The following is a 13,525-nucleotide window of genomic DNA, read 5'->3' as shown; positions in this document are numbered from 1 at the left end:
CTGAATTATTTACTTGTTTTGACCCTGTTTGTGTCATTTTCTTTCTTGGGTTTCTGGTTCGTGGCACAAGTGGCTCAATATATTTTTGTTATAAATTTTCAGTTGAAGTTTCTTTGAATTGCAAGCACTCGAGACGAGACCGCCCTTTCGTCTTTAAATTGTTCCTTGATATCTTTAGCTCGGTGGCCCAAGACCACAAAATAACGCTCTGCACCACAGCAGTTCTGCCGTTACATTGATAGCACTTGCACAAATAGTGTTTCTAAATATGTAAATGTTTCACTAAGCAACATTACTAAATAAAACACACGAATCTACACAAACGATTAAATAAACCAAGACAAAAACAACCCTAACAAGAACCAGTACAATTTTAAACCTTATCAAACTAAAATTAAACTACCAACTACCAACCAAATCATTAGAGAAAACCCAAGAAAAACCATTACAAGAGATAAACACACATACCTGCTCATACATACATACCTAAAAGTGGACACTGTAATTTCAAACTGTTTATAGCTTAAATAGAATTTCACAATTATTAGAGCTGATATCTGATATCGTTCACAACGAAACAGAACTTTCTTTTTCATATGCAAGAAAAATATAAAGAAGAAAATATTTTTACTTGTTAAAAGCTGTGTGTTATATCTGATTAAATGTGAAAGACCATTAAACCTTAAACTGTTCATTCGCGTTTAATATCCGTGGTTAAGAAAGAAAAGAAACCATTTGGGACAATTTCCTTCGGTTCAAGCGGGTCCCACTTATGAAGGTGTAAATCTTCGCTGTGTCAACAGTTAGACCTTTATATCAGATGTAGTTTTAGACGATACCGATCGGGAAAGTCTGTCGCATTTTTTTAAAGTCATTAATAATAATTATTCAATCATTTCGCACAGGAATAAAACCGATGTGTTGTAAAAACCTATTTAATACTATGGCCAACAAGAGACGAATAATTGTGTTTATCCAAAGTGTTCAGCGACTCTAAAGTTTTGTGGCGTGTGTGTGGTGGTACAGAACCAGCCCAAGCCTCCGCTCCTCCGATATTGATGGGCCCTCGGGGACCAGCTCCGATCGTTATGGTGATTGTGGGCTTGTGAGCAGCTTCTAATCCGTAAAGAGGATTTTGTCTCACTGAAGAGGAGCGTGGCGACGGAGGAGTCGCTTGAGACTTTCAAGCCGTACGCACTTGTCGTCGGTGAGGAGCTAAACGTTTTGGAGGTTGTAGGACTTGAGATGAAGATCCTCTGGCTATTTGGCAGCTTGATTCCGATTGATACCATTCTCACGAGCGATTTTTCTCATGGAGACCTTTGGATTTCGCTTGAGGAACGAGCTCCGGTTCTTAATGGTTCTGCGCTTTCTAGCACTTCTGGACAGCGACCAGTATTGCCCAGTTCTTCAAACCTCTTGATGGTTCTTCAAACCTCTTGATGGTTCGTCGGACGTTAGATTTGTCTATGCCGAGCGTTCGCGCAATATCGATCGGACACTTTTTCAACTCATGTAACGCCAACATTTTTTGCCCTTGGTTTGACATCTTAATAACGTGTTGAATAAAATTGAAACAGAACATATATAGTATTTTAATATTGTCACCCGGTAATCAAATGCAAAACATGTGCGTATTTTACGTGGTAATCGAGGTAATGATGTAAGAAAGCACATTCCTTTAATTTACGGTTTTTATTTCCTACATTACAAAATGATTATCACTCATTCAGACCATAAACCTAAGTAGTCCAAACACAATCCACAGTTTTATCAATCTCATTTCGGAAATAAAAATATAGTTGTTCAATTTTATTAGTATTACCTACATCGAGTATAAATACAACAAATTCACAATCATCACAGTTCTGAAAAAATCTTAGAATGTACACCTTAAAGGCATCTTTCCTCATAATGAAACACAAGGTTTGTAGACAAGCTACTAAACAGCCTGTCTACAAATTACCGCAAACGCAGCTTACGGATATTTCAGATTATGATTCCCTTATAACAATTGTGAATCGTTGCTGTGAATGAATTATATCATCTAAAGTAATTTCGCTTCATGACAAAATAGTTGCTAATTCAATTATTTGAAGTAGGTAATAATAATAATAATAAAGGCTTGAAAAGTGGCCCAGGCTTGATGTAGGTAAGCAACAACAAAACTTAGGTCTATAACTTCTTGAATGTTTTCGAGAAACAGTGGGTAACTGTTATAGTAATAATATCTAATACTTCTGATATGATTTTACCGTGCAAGGGTTCAAGTAGTACACAATAGCCTGAATAAATGAAGATATTTTGAGCAAAGATTTATTTATCATTGACAATCACAGCTAAATTAGAGAAATTACAAAAAATATTTAAATTTTTTATTTATGATAAAACACTTTACCTTACTACCAACACAATAGGACCGGCAAAAAACTTAATTGAAAGTATTTCAGGTTCTTCAAAAATGTAAAAATAAGCGGCATTTAGAAATTTGAAGCGAGCAACTGAAACTAACACTATGAAAGTCAATGATAAATTATCAAATGATTTGTGAATTATTTGCTGAAAACGGAGAGGAAATCTGCTAGATACTGGTATATCACAATTATGCCTCTTGACAATTCAGAAACATAACGTACAGACTAGTTCTTAAGTATAAATCAGTCGAACATTTGCACGTAAGACTCTGTTCAGAACTATCAATTAACTGTTGAAGCAATTCAATAGTTAATTAATACTTAACTTTTTACGAGCAAACTAACTATTCGCACGTCTTCCTCGGTGGATTAAATATTTTCATAAATAGATTATTTTCGACGAGTTCTTCGGTTATTCTTACCTCTACTGTTCGTTTGTTGTTCTCCATATCCAGAACTATATTGATTATATCCATTTCTATCCGGATTGAAAGATCCATTAAAACTGTCCAAATTCGCATATCCTGACTGGTGGTTACGCCTCTGATAACCACCGTAATTGTATTTAGAAAATCCGTTGCCATTTTGATAGTTAGAAGCACTGGGACTATTTTCTCGATCTATAGCAGCTACTGGTCCTAAGCCATTCAATAAAGAAGCTGCTGAATTGGATGTACCTGACGTGAATAGTTAAAAGTTAATAAGCTCATATAATTAGTAAGAATGTATTAATATACTTTTTATATAAATTTACTACTATGCATGATAAACAATTTCATTATAAAGTAGTTAGCCTTAAGCTTGTTATATCCAACGCCAAACAGAAAGCTCAATGCAGAAATACTAAAAAAGAAGAACCAATCTGGGGGGGGGGGCACGAAAGAAGAGTGTGGAGACTAGGGAGAGACGACGCAGCCGTATTTCCGGACATATATGTATATATATATATTTAATTGAAGGAGTTGATTTTTTTACTTACCAGATTTCAGGCTAAGAATTTGCATACTCGGTATTATATTAGAGACACTAGTGCTTGAGCCAAAAGAATCAAAGTTCAAATGTTGAGCAGCTGATTTTGGTACTGCCACATCTTTCTTATGAGGTGGAATGTAACGCTTCGGAGTACGACCTTTTTTATGGTCCTCGATGGATTTAGCTACAGTTGAACTTTTGTAGGCTAACTTCCAATAGTTAGAAATGTTTTGCTTACCGTTTAGATCCTGCCGTTGAAAATTATCGGGTGCTGAACGCTGCCTCATATCGCTGCGATTGAATGTTACATTTCTATTTGGGCCACTGGCTTCATGTACTACTTTATATAAAAACCTGGGTCTCTGTCCCACATTTTTGGGCTGTACAAATTGTGCATTAACTTCGTCCATGTCCATTATTCTTCGCAAAGTTCCAGAAATCTAATTAAATAAAATAACCTTTTACTCTATCGCACTGGCTTTCTCATGTTATTTCTAATTACTAAATTGTCTTTCTCGTAGGAATGCCTTGGATTCAAGATGGATTTTTCTATAAACGAATGTAAGGCTTGCCGAAATTTGATAATTATATTATCGCCGAAATAAAACTCCAGCCAATCATCTATATTAACTGAGTGGGACGATGGGTAAATGGAACTAACTCCACACATTACAGCAACCTAAAATGGAAATAACATTTCCTTTAACTTTTGCCTAAAACACTATTAGATTAGTTACCATGAATGAAGTGCATGCTGTGACACCGCGAACCATAAAATTAATTCGATTTTTAACCATTTCATTAAAAAAGAACCAATCGCAATATGTTTTTGAAGCGCAAACACTTGTATTATGTATGAACACTTTTTTCTCATTTCTGCAAGGAAAAATATATTTCAGCTGTAAAATATTCAAAATCTAATAAATTACCTGGTGGCCAAACTGCATCCTTTCTGTATTGGATAAGCAACGTTGGGAAAAAATGCGGCACTCATGATGGCTTTGACTAAACCCCATGAATTGCTGTTCACATTAAAATTATCTATTGAGTGAGTGTCATTAACAAAACCAACGGCTCTCAGTTGGCCTAAAATTTGCATAAAGTAGTAAATGTTGTTTCTAAATTAAGATTAGGTGAATTTACCTAGTAGTTGTCGTCTGGTCTCCAGTACAGAATACATAGTTGATTCGGAAATAAAATATTCAGAACAGAATTGTTTCGAACGACCTCTGCTGACTTCGCTCTACCAATATAAAATCAGTTTATTTTGGAAAAATACACAATAAATATAATTTTTGGAGAAATTCATCTCCGATCTACCGATAGCTTCATGTAAATATTAAACTAAATTTAAAAAAACTAAAAAGAAATTGATTAAAACTTACTAACCTGCCATTTGTGAAAGACCAATAAATAGACTGAATGATCACTTGGAACACCATCTATAAGCTCACGTCGTTTCGCAGCGGCAACAGTTTTCAAGTTTGCCTGTGGGGGTAGTTGAAATGGGTCTCTAAAAATCGGCAATTGTTTAAATAAAAATAGCTTTGCAAGTTTAAAATCTTACTTGTGTGCCATAACGGCACATAGTGTCAGCATCGGCTCCAAACATTTAAAAATGCAACCAAATATCAGCATTTTTCCGAGCCTCGGTTCGAGTGTAAGCTGAGCTAAATATTCTCCCAATCTAAGGCATCGGAAATAAGTTATTGTAAAAAAATCCATTCTGCTGTAAATTTACCTTGTAAGATCTTCCTCTTTGTCTAGAGCTCCTAGGGATTGCAAGTGTTCAACAGCGACACCGACTGAGTTAACTGAAGGTGGATCTGGGGCTAAACAGAGAAAGTTGTATATGTTCATGGACTTCGGTGCAATAATCTTGGCATTTAGACACAGCTCCTGGAAATAAAATTTTTGGTAAGTTTGAGAAAAGAAGCTTTAAATAATGATGCCATACTTCTAACGACACCCTTAAAATCTCGGGAACTCTTTCTTCTGGCATGTGACTAAAGCGTTGATTTGAATATAGTCTAAAACAGAATCCAGTTCTTACTCTTCCCGCTCGTCCTTGGCGCTGTTTGGCACAAGCACGTGAAATCCATTGAGTTTGTAGAGTGGACAGTTTATTATACTAAAAATGAAAAAAAACGTATATTAAAACTTTTGCCAATTGACTTATTATCATGTTTACCGAATCATAAACTTTTTCTTTGGCTTTACCAACATCAATAACAAAGACGACGTCTTCAACTGTTATACTGGTTTCGGCGATGTTCGTGCTTAATATCAACTTTCTCTGATTTGGCAGGGACTTGAAAATATCACATTGATCCTTCATGTTCATGCTGCTGTGTAGGAAAAAAATCCTGTATATCCCGGCAAGCTCAGAATCCATAACGCAATCGTTACACTGCATTATTTCGTCATACCCTGAAAATAAAAGACAATGTGCAAAAGGCAATATTTTTTACATTTAACGACTGAAGGAAATATTTATTGTATTCGTACCAGGCAAAAAAACCAGTATAGATCCTGTGTCGGAGTTAGCATGTATATACTTGATTAGAGCAACGATAAGCTCATAATCAATGAAATCATCAGGAGTAGTCATATCATAGAGCTGCCTCAAAAATTGCAAGTCTAAACATAAGAGAAAGCGAGCTTATTTATAACAGCGATCGATTGACAATGGCAAAAAAATTGGTTTTGCGCCATAAATTCCAAAATATTACCATCAGTGTTACACTCATTAGTTTTCTTATCGGCCTGCCTTGTGGTCAACAATTGCAAAACGCCATTTTTATTTAAATCTTTTGCATAATCAAACGCAGTTCTTCCCATGGCATCTGCAATATCGGTACTTGCACCTAAAATGCACCAAATAATAAAATATACTGTTTCACAATGGTTTAATGACAAGACAAAATTGTGAAACTTAAACCAACAATGTATTTTTGATTTGTGATTTGTTGCTCTGGTTTTGGATTGTTATTAACAGCATTTAACCAAATGTATCACAAAGTTAATGTTTCATTAATTACCTAATGTACACAATTTACTGACAAACTCCACATCTCCTAACTGACACGCAATCATTAAAGCGGTCCAACCTTTTAAAGAGTGCTGCTGATCAACAGGAACGTCTTCAGAAATAAATAATTGAAGGAGATCAGCAGTAGCTTCATCATAATGCACGGTGTAATTATAGTCGTCACTAAAAAAGTAACAAATTTATGGCTTCATAAAAATTACCACTGCAAGCTGATAACATTTTCACAAATTCACAATTCGTTGATGCTGGTGTAATTGAAAATTTGATTTCAGATCATTCAGCGCCGAATATGTTTTTGAAACACAACCAGAAAATATTCCACATTTTTTATTACAAAAGATTTTTCCCGGAAGAAAATAGGTTCCCTGAGATAGTAAGCAAATGGTTCTTTGAAAATAAACTGATTCTAAACTCCAAAAAAACGGCTGCAATATTCTTCAAAACCAAACAGTCCCGGGTAGAAAAAAATAGATCACAACATAACAAATGACGAATTTGTTTTGTTCTTGGATCAAATCTCTACATGGATTAGCATTTAGTCTATTCACATAATTCAATAAATTAAAAAAATTATACAAAACCTGCTATGAAATAAAGAGTAATTGAAAAATATATGAACGAAAAATACTTGAAAATACTATACTTTGCAAATGTCGAAGCCTATTGCGATATGGGATTTTTTTTGGGGTGGAAAGGCCAGTATTCGAGAATGTTTCGTCACTCAAAAACGGGTTATTAGGATAAAAAACTATAATTAACAGTATAATCATCAGCTGAAACTAGATCGTAGCATCTGCATATATCAATTTATTGTTTTGCAAAGAAAAAACTTTTAATTCAATTTAAAACACAGAAAAGCGCCAAAATATAATTACATCGATCCTAACATGAGTACTTACCAACCAAATCAAGGTAGTTGAAATAAAAAGTACTTACTATTGACATCAATTTAATATAAATACCTGAAATTCCTATAAGCATCTAAGGTCAAGTTAAAGTTGGTCTGATCTTGTTCTGAAAATCGTACGTTTTTCTGTTGTGTAAAACTGTGTGAGTTCGATTTCTTGTTTGCTAATTTGACCATCGCACTACGCATCTGAGGTGTAAAATACTTGGTCATACTTAAGATATCTTCTAGAAAATATGTTTGAATATCGTGCAAACGACCAGCAATTGAAAGTACAGCGCTTGAATTAAAGTATTCTTGAAATTTAACGGTGTTCACTGTGGCTGACATAAGAATGACCTAAAATATAATATTCAGAAATGTTAGATAGAAGCAATATTATACAGTATTTAAATAAACGCGGCAATACTTATGTAGGTGATTTCTCAGGTTAATTCATGTAATAAAGTTCCTATAAACAAAGATCCAAAAAAGTATCATTTCCAGGATATTGGGTGATTATTTTTTTAATTACGGTCCATTAAAAATAATTAGCAAAATTTTCTTGGGAATTTTTTTTAAAATAATGTATTATTGCATCTCACGCTAAAAGAATGTCACTTTCAGTAGCTTTTTTCGGCAGAATTGGACACTTAGACATGATGAATGGACATGCAAAAAGTGGATTGTATTCTTTAAATGGAAAAGGAATTAAGATACCAGGAAATTTCAAAAGGCTAAAAAGTTGCACTTTTAGATTCATTCCCTCCAAAAGTTATTGATATTACATTAAAGCGCTTGGCAAATATCCGTACATTTCTTTAAAGTGACCGCTCTTGACTTAATAATCTCAATCTGCTTAGAGACCCCATAATCCACAAAAAACGTTACCAAATTTCGATTAAAATAATTCGAACACCCTGTAACTTTAAAATGATACACGCTCGCACCTGAGTTTATAGGAACTCTTTTTTTATAAAATGTCCCAAAAAAGCACCCTCTAAAATATTTCCTCATCATTTGTAAACTCCTGTTCATGTATATTACCTTTAAATGGGGAAACTGGTTCAAATTTTGTTTAAGGCAAATTAGCAAGAAATCGCTCAATTTATCTCTTTCGTGAATTTCATCTACTATCACATGAGTTAGGTTTTTCAAGCACTTGTTGCCACACATTAAGTTTCTCAAGAACACACCAATGGTGCAAAATAACAGGTTGGTATTGTATCCTGAAAGGACAATGATTAAACACTCATATACAATCAACTTGTTAGGTTTCTCACCGCATTTCGATTCGAGCCTAATATGATAGCCAACACTGCCTCCAACTGTTTCGCCTCTTTCATAAGCAACCCTATCAGCGGCAGCAATAGTTGAAATTCTGCGAGGCTGAGTGCATATTATCTTACAAGGTTGGTTATTAGATACAGCGTCCTCCAAAATGTATTGAGGGATTTGAGTTGTTTTTCCAGAACCAGTTTCAGAGGAAATAATTGTGACCTTAAATAAAACCATGTCAATCAAAACCCCGATTTCTTTGTTGTGAAACTGACAAACCTGATTCAAATTAATGCAATCCATTACAAGGTTTCGTTTCTCAAAGATCGGAAGACTATGCCGAACAGTCTCAATACCCTGATGCACATTATTAGCTCTCTGTGGAACCACAGGTTCGCCGTCCTGTATTTTACCATACACTTTTTCAAATCGTTTAATTGCCCTGTAAGTCTGAGGCTCTGTTTGAATTTTACCTTAAAGATTCAAAATGGAGTAATAACAATGATGCAATTTTTGCAGATAGAAAATTAGTTAAAAAAGACGCATTTGTCATACAGAAGCAATTTAACCGTTTAACTTACTAAACTTCTTATCGAACTCCTGCAGTTCTTCATAGACTTCATTACAGATTTGCACCTGAACTGACTGGCTCGCTAACTGTTTCGGTTTTTTGAGCAAATGCAGCTGCCTATTGGGCTCTTTGCCATGAGATCTTGAGACCAGATTCATTATCTGGGCCTAAGCAATAGAGGAATCAATTATAAATTAATATCTGGCTTGCATTCCTAAATAATAATAGATTTAAATCCAAGCACAAACTCTAAACATATTTGGTGAAAATTGCGATTAGTTCGTATCTTTTCATACGAGAAAATATTCCCCTCAAAAGACTATGGTTCACTCGACTTAGGATGTTTGAACGATCTGGATAAATTGCCTATTGCCTGCGTTGCCCCATTACCTTATAATGCACATATTTTCTTTGCAAATTATTATATTCAGACGGAAAAATGTATTCAGTCTTATCAGGATCTGCCAAGAACTCGTTGAATATCTTATCAATCTCAATTCTTAAACATTCTGGAGTGGCTTCTTGGATATGTTCATCAATTACCAGTTTATTCCTGCTTGCACTACCCTTGTTCACACCAAATCTGGTTGAAAGATCAATTAACTTCCCAACATTCACAACATGTTTAAACATTCTTTGAAATTAATATAAAAAAAACTACCTGACATGTTCCTTTCTTTGTTTTTGCAGCTTTGGGGCCCCAGAATTCCGCCAACTGGCTCCTACATTTCTCCTAGCACTCATTCTAATCGTTGTAATAATTATAGTTGAACGAGATGTGAACGAACATTCAATAAATTATGAATAAACTGCTAATCAATTATTTTTGTGCAAATACATCTATATATAAATAACAGTAACCTAGCCTTGCTTTTTCCTTTAGCTGATAAATGCCAACATTGTCTAGTAAAAAAAATAGAAAGAAGAAGAGGCAGTGGATCCAACAGTTTTTAAATTTAAAATTTAAATATCTGCGCTTTTTTAGAATCAAATATATTTAAGAGTGCTATTTAGGTACAATTAACAACAAACTCTGAACAAACTAAACATTTTTTTAAACGAAAACTTTTAAAWYGTTAAGCACGTTTTTCTTGTAATWACCTTTAAYAATGAGATGTTAATTATGTCTTTAAAGTTTGAACCGAAAAATTAAATAAGATAATAATATAGGCGATAAATTMAAAGTAAATTTGGACAAATCCGTTTTTATTGCGCAAAAGCCCTAAAATCATAGATRATACGAYCAATATAACGGTATATAGTTGTGTAGCAAKTATTTTCAGAAATGCAATAAAAATAAATTAATAAACATTAACATTCAACACGAATTCGTGYAWATATTTTTGTTATCTATACTTATTAACTAATTTTATAAAATKATAGTTATAACTATCATCATCTGATCATTACTATCACATTATAATAACTAAACTTTGTTATGAGTTGACTATGAGTCGCCCGGCCAAAAAGTATTTCCTGCAAGTTAAAGCAAGTAAATCAAGTTGAAATATTACGAATAGGTAGCCCCTGTAAAGGTTTCCCTTAAAAGTGTTTCTTATAGAATATTGCAACTTCTTAGAAAAGCAACCCAACACAAAAAGATGTTTTACTAAAATAATGTCATAAGGATTGAATGAATTTATCGAAGTTACGATCACAAGATCTACAATGTGTAATAAAATGTTTAAAAGGATTGATAAGAAATTCAACATGAACTTATGTAAGGGTTTCATAGGATTTTTAAACGACATCTCGAAAAAATGTGAACTTTCCTACGAGATAGAGCTACTCTTTTCGGAGCCTGATAAAACCACATTCTTGTTTTCACTCACAAATTGCCTTACATTTAGCTCAACTCTGAATGCTATTTACATCAGATAGAGCAGCAGTATATACTGCTATATAGCTTCAGACATCATAATAGTTGTCTATTCCAAAAGTGTCTAGTTTTCGAAATATTGTCAATTTAATTTAATTTAATGTTTTCATTCAAACAAGTAGACCAATTGTTATTAAATTTTGTAATTTGCTTTTATTTGTTAAATAGTAAAGGGTGAAAAATGAAACAACTTTTCAATAATTTGTTCGAAAAGCCGGTTTTCAAGAGGAAAAGAAGACAATAATAGTGCGAGGTTTGTTTCATATTTTTTTGAATATAGCAATATACAGGGTGTCCCGTAAGCACATGATCAAAAGGATACTGCGAACAAAAAATGCCTGGCTCCTCTGCTATTGATCTTCAAAGTTCTTCAAAAAAATTATCTTTTTTGAAATATCGGGAGAATGATACGATGTATTTTGGTGAAACTTGCTGTAACTTTGTTCTTATGTAAGACTCATATTTTGATAAAACAATCGAGTTCAGCCGTTTTGGACAAGTGGTGAATTCTTCAGGGTTCTGGTACAAAAACTACCAGAACTTTTTATTTGGGGGCGGAAATCAACTCATTTCTTTTTGTTGATGCACTAATCATTTATTCATAATTTTGTGCTCTTTGTAAAATCTTGTAGCATTTATAGTGTTCGCGCACAACTTTTTTTGCTGTTTTTTTACCACTTAACAATGTTAGACATTAACTGCAAAAATGTTTCGAATGATCTTTTCTAATGAAGAAGTACAGATTTCTAAAGAAATGAAAGCGTACGCGTTTATGCGGCGCATATGTGCAATTAATGTCTAACATTGTTAAGTGGCAAGAAAACAGACAAATTTCTTTACGCAAAAACTATGAATGCTACAAGATTTTACAAAGAGCACAAAATTGTGATTAAACGATCACCCGAAACAAAAATGAGTTGATTCCATCCACCGAATAAAAAATTCTGATAGCATTTGCTTGACGACACTCATGCATTCACCACTTGCCCGAAACGGCTGAACTCGATTGTTTTATCAAAATATGAGTCTTATATAAGAAAAAATTAACAGCGAGTTTCACAAAAATACATCGTACGATTCTCCCGATATTTCAAAAAAGATAAATATTTTGAAGAACTTTGACCATGAATAACAAAGAGCCAGACATTTTTTGTTATTATGTTATGTTATGTCAGGTCGTCTCCTTTTGATCCAAAGAAAATCGCAGTACCCTTGTACTATGTGGTTACGGGACGCCCTGTATATGCTAAATTCCTTGTGGCAAAAGGAATTTACATTTCAAAAAGCCTGAAGGAAAGAGTTGAAAATTTATTCATTGAAAGTGCTAAACAAGCAGATGTTTCAAGACCCCGTTTGTGTTGCTCGATACAGTGAATCTAAAATCATTGCATTCTATAATAAGAGACATTTAGACAAGTTATCCAAATAGGGAAGGCCAAAAAAACACGGCACTGACCGAATAGACGCATTAAAATTGTCCAAAATGATCCTTGCAAGCCTGCACCAACAATTATTGCCGAAATTCCAGAAACTACAGTTGGTATACAAACAGTTCATAGAAGATTTGTCGAAGCAAAGCTGTTTAGCAGACGGTCAGCTAAAAAAACATAATTTAGAGAAGAAATAGAGCAGCAAGATTGGCACTTGCACGGCGCAATTTAACTGGACAGTCAGCGACTGGAAAAAGTACCATTTGCACAAATATGTAAAACCTACTATTAAACATGGGAAATGCAGTGTTTTTTTTTGGGGTTGTTTCTCATGGATTGGAGTGGGCAGGTGGACCGATTTTCCAATAGGACAATGATCCAAAACACCCTTCACAAATTGTTGGACAGCGGTTTGTGGAAAATAATGTTTGAGTTTTAGAGTGGCCCGCTCAATCCCCAGATCTAAACCCCATTGAAAATCCTTTGGGGATGTGTTGTGATAAAAAATCAATTTGTTATTCCAATGATAAAAAAATTAGGTTTTACGCAGAAGTCGTGATCGAAAAGAAGCAGTTTTAATTTGATCTTACTTTTTGCGTATGGGCGCAAGTCTTTTGTTTTTGTCCTACTGATTTTCTGGACATTGTCTAATAATTTTCGCTTCTAGAAGTTTAACTAATAATTAATGATCGTTATTACCTGGGAAATGTGTTATTTCAGAAAAAACTACGCTTTTGAAAAACGTCAAGGCAATCTACGTCAAAACGTGACTTAGCAGTGGCATAATGTGAAAAATGGCATTGATATAAAGCGTAAAATAGGAAATTGGTGCTATTATTCGTGTTATATCTTACATTGGAATAAAAAACAATGTTATGTATGAGGATGAAAATCCTTTTTCGAACTCCTAACAGAGGAGGAACTACGTGGTAGTGCGAAAAAGGGCATTTTTCGCGCTTATATAAAAAACTAATCGGAATTGGAATTAATGGACTATCGGTGGAAATCCAGTGTGCAGAATTAAAGCAAATGTGTGGAGTGAA

General features: G+C 34.1%; 1 protein-coding gene across 4 annotated transcripts in view; it reads right to left on the bottom strand.

Annotated features, from left to right (window-relative positions):
- LOC109538448 (3'-5' RNA helicase YTHDC2) overlaps positions 1–10,067 on the bottom strand; it is a 12,663-nt gene extending 2,596 nt beyond the window's left edge. For 2 of the 4 annotated variants that reach the window (XM_019905688.2, XM_019905689.2), the window contains exons 1-22: positions 9,835–10,066; positions 9,564–9,756; positions 9,184–9,340; positions 8,882–9,075; positions 8,608–8,824; positions 8,372–8,553; positions 7,401–7,684; positions 6,428–6,600; positions 6,119–6,253; positions 5,895–6,026; positions 5,578–5,816; positions 5,344–5,517; positions 5,128–5,285; positions 4,954–5,073; positions 4,776–4,899; positions 4,530–4,629; positions 4,316–4,472; positions 4,124–4,262; positions 3,889–4,065; positions 3,625–3,826; positions 3,394–3,570; positions 2,837–3,091 (exon numbers count right to left, since the gene is read on the bottom strand). In XM_019905688.2, coding sequence (XP_019761247.2) covers positions 2,837–3,091; positions 3,394–3,570; positions 3,625–3,826; positions 3,889–4,065; positions 4,124–4,262; positions 4,316–4,472; positions 4,530–4,629; positions 4,776–4,899; positions 4,954–5,073; positions 5,128–5,285; positions 5,344–5,517; positions 5,578–5,816; positions 5,895–6,026; positions 6,119–6,253; positions 6,428–6,600; positions 7,401–7,684; positions 8,372–8,553; positions 8,608–8,824; positions 8,882–9,075; positions 9,184–9,340; positions 9,564–9,756; positions 9,835–9,917 — 3,772 coding nt within the window. In that variant the 5' untranslated portion in view covers positions 9,918–10,066. Of the gene's footprint in view, positions 1–2,836; positions 3,092–3,393; positions 3,571–3,624; positions 3,827–3,888; positions 4,066–4,123; positions 4,263–4,315; positions 4,473–4,529; positions 4,630–4,775; positions 4,900–4,953; positions 5,074–5,127; positions 5,286–5,343; positions 5,518–5,577; positions 5,817–5,894; positions 6,027–6,118; positions 6,254–6,427; positions 6,601–7,400; positions 7,685–8,371; positions 8,554–8,607; positions 8,825–8,881; positions 9,076–9,183; positions 9,341–9,563; positions 9,757–9,834 lie in introns of all 4 variants that reach the window. The other 2 variants (XM_019905690.2, XM_048668163.1) reach the window with 2 other exon arrangements.
- Positions 10,068–13,525: the final 3,458 nt, after the last annotated feature.

Source organism: Dendroctonus ponderosae, unplaced genomic scaffold, assembly GCF_020466585.1.
Source record: "Dendroctonus ponderosae isolate FM_Combo_2020 unplaced genomic scaffold, Dpon_F_20191213v2 Dpon_F_20191213_7, whole genome shotgun sequence".
In the NCBI taxonomy this organism is placed as follows: domain Eukaryota; kingdom Metazoa; phylum Arthropoda; class Insecta; order Coleoptera; family Curculionidae; genus Dendroctonus; species Dendroctonus ponderosae.
This window is presented reverse-complemented; position numbering and strand designations above follow the sequence as displayed.